Below are 1,662 nucleotides of genomic sequence, written 5' to 3' on the forward strand. Positions count from 1 at the left end.
AGGTTTTTTGGGGTGTAGGGATGTCAACCGCCCCCCCACCCCCAGCGTTGTGTGCCCGGGGGGTGCGGGGCACCCTGGGTGGGTGGTGGGTGCCAGCCTAGGACTTGCCCTCGGTGGGGTTGTACTCCGTCTCGCCGGCCGAGACCTGGGAGATGCGACGCGTGGAGCGCCACAGCCGCCGGTGGAACTGGCCCGGTCGCACCTGGGTGAAGGTTGGGGGGGTGGTGGTGAGGACCTACCCGATGTCACCGTCCCCATCCCGTTGCGCATCCCTTTCTGAATCCTCATCCGCTTCCTGAAGCCCATCGTCTCATCCATCTCATCCTCATCCCCTTTCTCCATCTCCATCCTCTTCTCCATCCCCATTCTCTTTCAAATCGCCATCTGCGTCTGCATCCCCATCCTCATCCCCTTCTCCATCCTCGTCCTCTTCCAGATCCTCATCCCCTTCTCCATCCCTGTCCCCTCCTCCATCCTCGTCCTCATCCCCTTTCTCCATCTCCATCCTCTTCTCCATCCCCATTCTCTTTCAAATCGCCATCTGCGTCTGCATCCCCATCCTCATCCCCTTCTCCATCCTCGTCCTCTTCCAGATCCCCATCCCCTTCTCCATCCCTGTCCCCCTCTCCATCCCTGTCCCCTTCTCCATCCTCGTCCTCTTCCAGATCCTCACCCCCCTTCTCCCTCCCCATCCCCTTCCAGATCCCCATCCCCTTCTCCATCCTCATCCCCTTCTCCATCCCCATCCCCATCCTCATACCCTCTCCATCCTCATCCCCTTCTCCATCCCCATCCCCATCCTCATACCCTCTCCATCCTCATCCCCTTCTCCATCCCCATCCCCATCCTCATACCCTCTCCATCCTCATCCCCTTCTCCATCCCCATCCCCATCCTCATACCCTCTCCATCCTCATCCCCTTCTCCATCCCCATCCCTTTCTCCATCTTCGTCCCCTTCTCCATCCCCATCCTCTTCCAGATCCTCATCCCCTTCTCCATCCCCATCCCTTTCTCCATCTTCGTCCCCTTCTCCATCCCCATCCTCTTCCAGATCCTCATCCCCTTCTCCATCCCCTTCCAAATTTGCCATCTGCCTCTGCATCCCCATCCTCATCCCGCTCTCCATCCCCATCCCCTTCCAGATCCTCATTCCTTATTACCTTCTCTGTCCCCACTTCTTATCCCCCTCCAGATCCCCATCTGCTTCTCCATCCTTATCCTTATTCCCTTCTTCACCTCCATTCCTCATCCCCTTCTCCATCTCCATCCCCTTCCGAATCCCCACCTTCTTCCCAGTTCCCCATCTCCTTCCAACTGTCCACTTGCTTCCCCATCCCCTTCCAAATCCCCATCCTCATTCCCTTCTCCATCCCTGTCCCCTTCCAAACATCCATCACCCTCAGCCCCTTCCCCATCATCATCCACATCACCTTCCAACCCCCATCCTTTTCTCCACCCACACTCATCCCCTTCCCCCTCCCCATCCCTTCTCCCATCGTCATCCCCTTCCCCATCCCTACTGTCATCCCTTTCCCAACCTCTTCCTCATCACCACCCACCCACTACCCCCTTCTCCATCTCCACCCCCTTCTTCTCCTTCCCCATCTCCACCTCCACCCCCTTCCCCTTCCCCATCTCCACCTCCACCCCCTTCCCCTTCC

The 1,662-nt window shown here is 58.4% G+C and overlaps 1 protein-coding gene across 1 annotated transcript in view; it reads right to left on the reverse strand.

Moving 5' to 3' along the window:
- Nucleotides 1-97: 97 nt before the first annotated feature.
- NBEAL2 (neurobeachin-like 2) overlaps nucleotides 98-1,662 on the reverse strand; it is a gene marked incomplete at its 5' end in the record, with an annotated part of 22,232 nt that continues 20,667 nt past the window's right edge. Inside the window, one exon of the mRNA XM_009888679.1 lies at nucleotides 98-202. Coding sequence (XP_009886981.1) covers nucleotides 98-202 — 105 coding nt within the window. The remainder of the gene's footprint in view (nucleotides 203-1,662) is intronic.

This window comes from Charadrius vociferus, unplaced genomic scaffold (assembly GCF_000708025.1).
Source record: "Charadrius vociferus isolate BGI_N301 unplaced genomic scaffold, ASM70802v2 scaffold277, whole genome shotgun sequence".
Lineage (NCBI taxonomy): Eukaryota > Metazoa > Chordata > Aves > Charadriiformes > Charadriidae > Charadrius > Charadrius vociferus.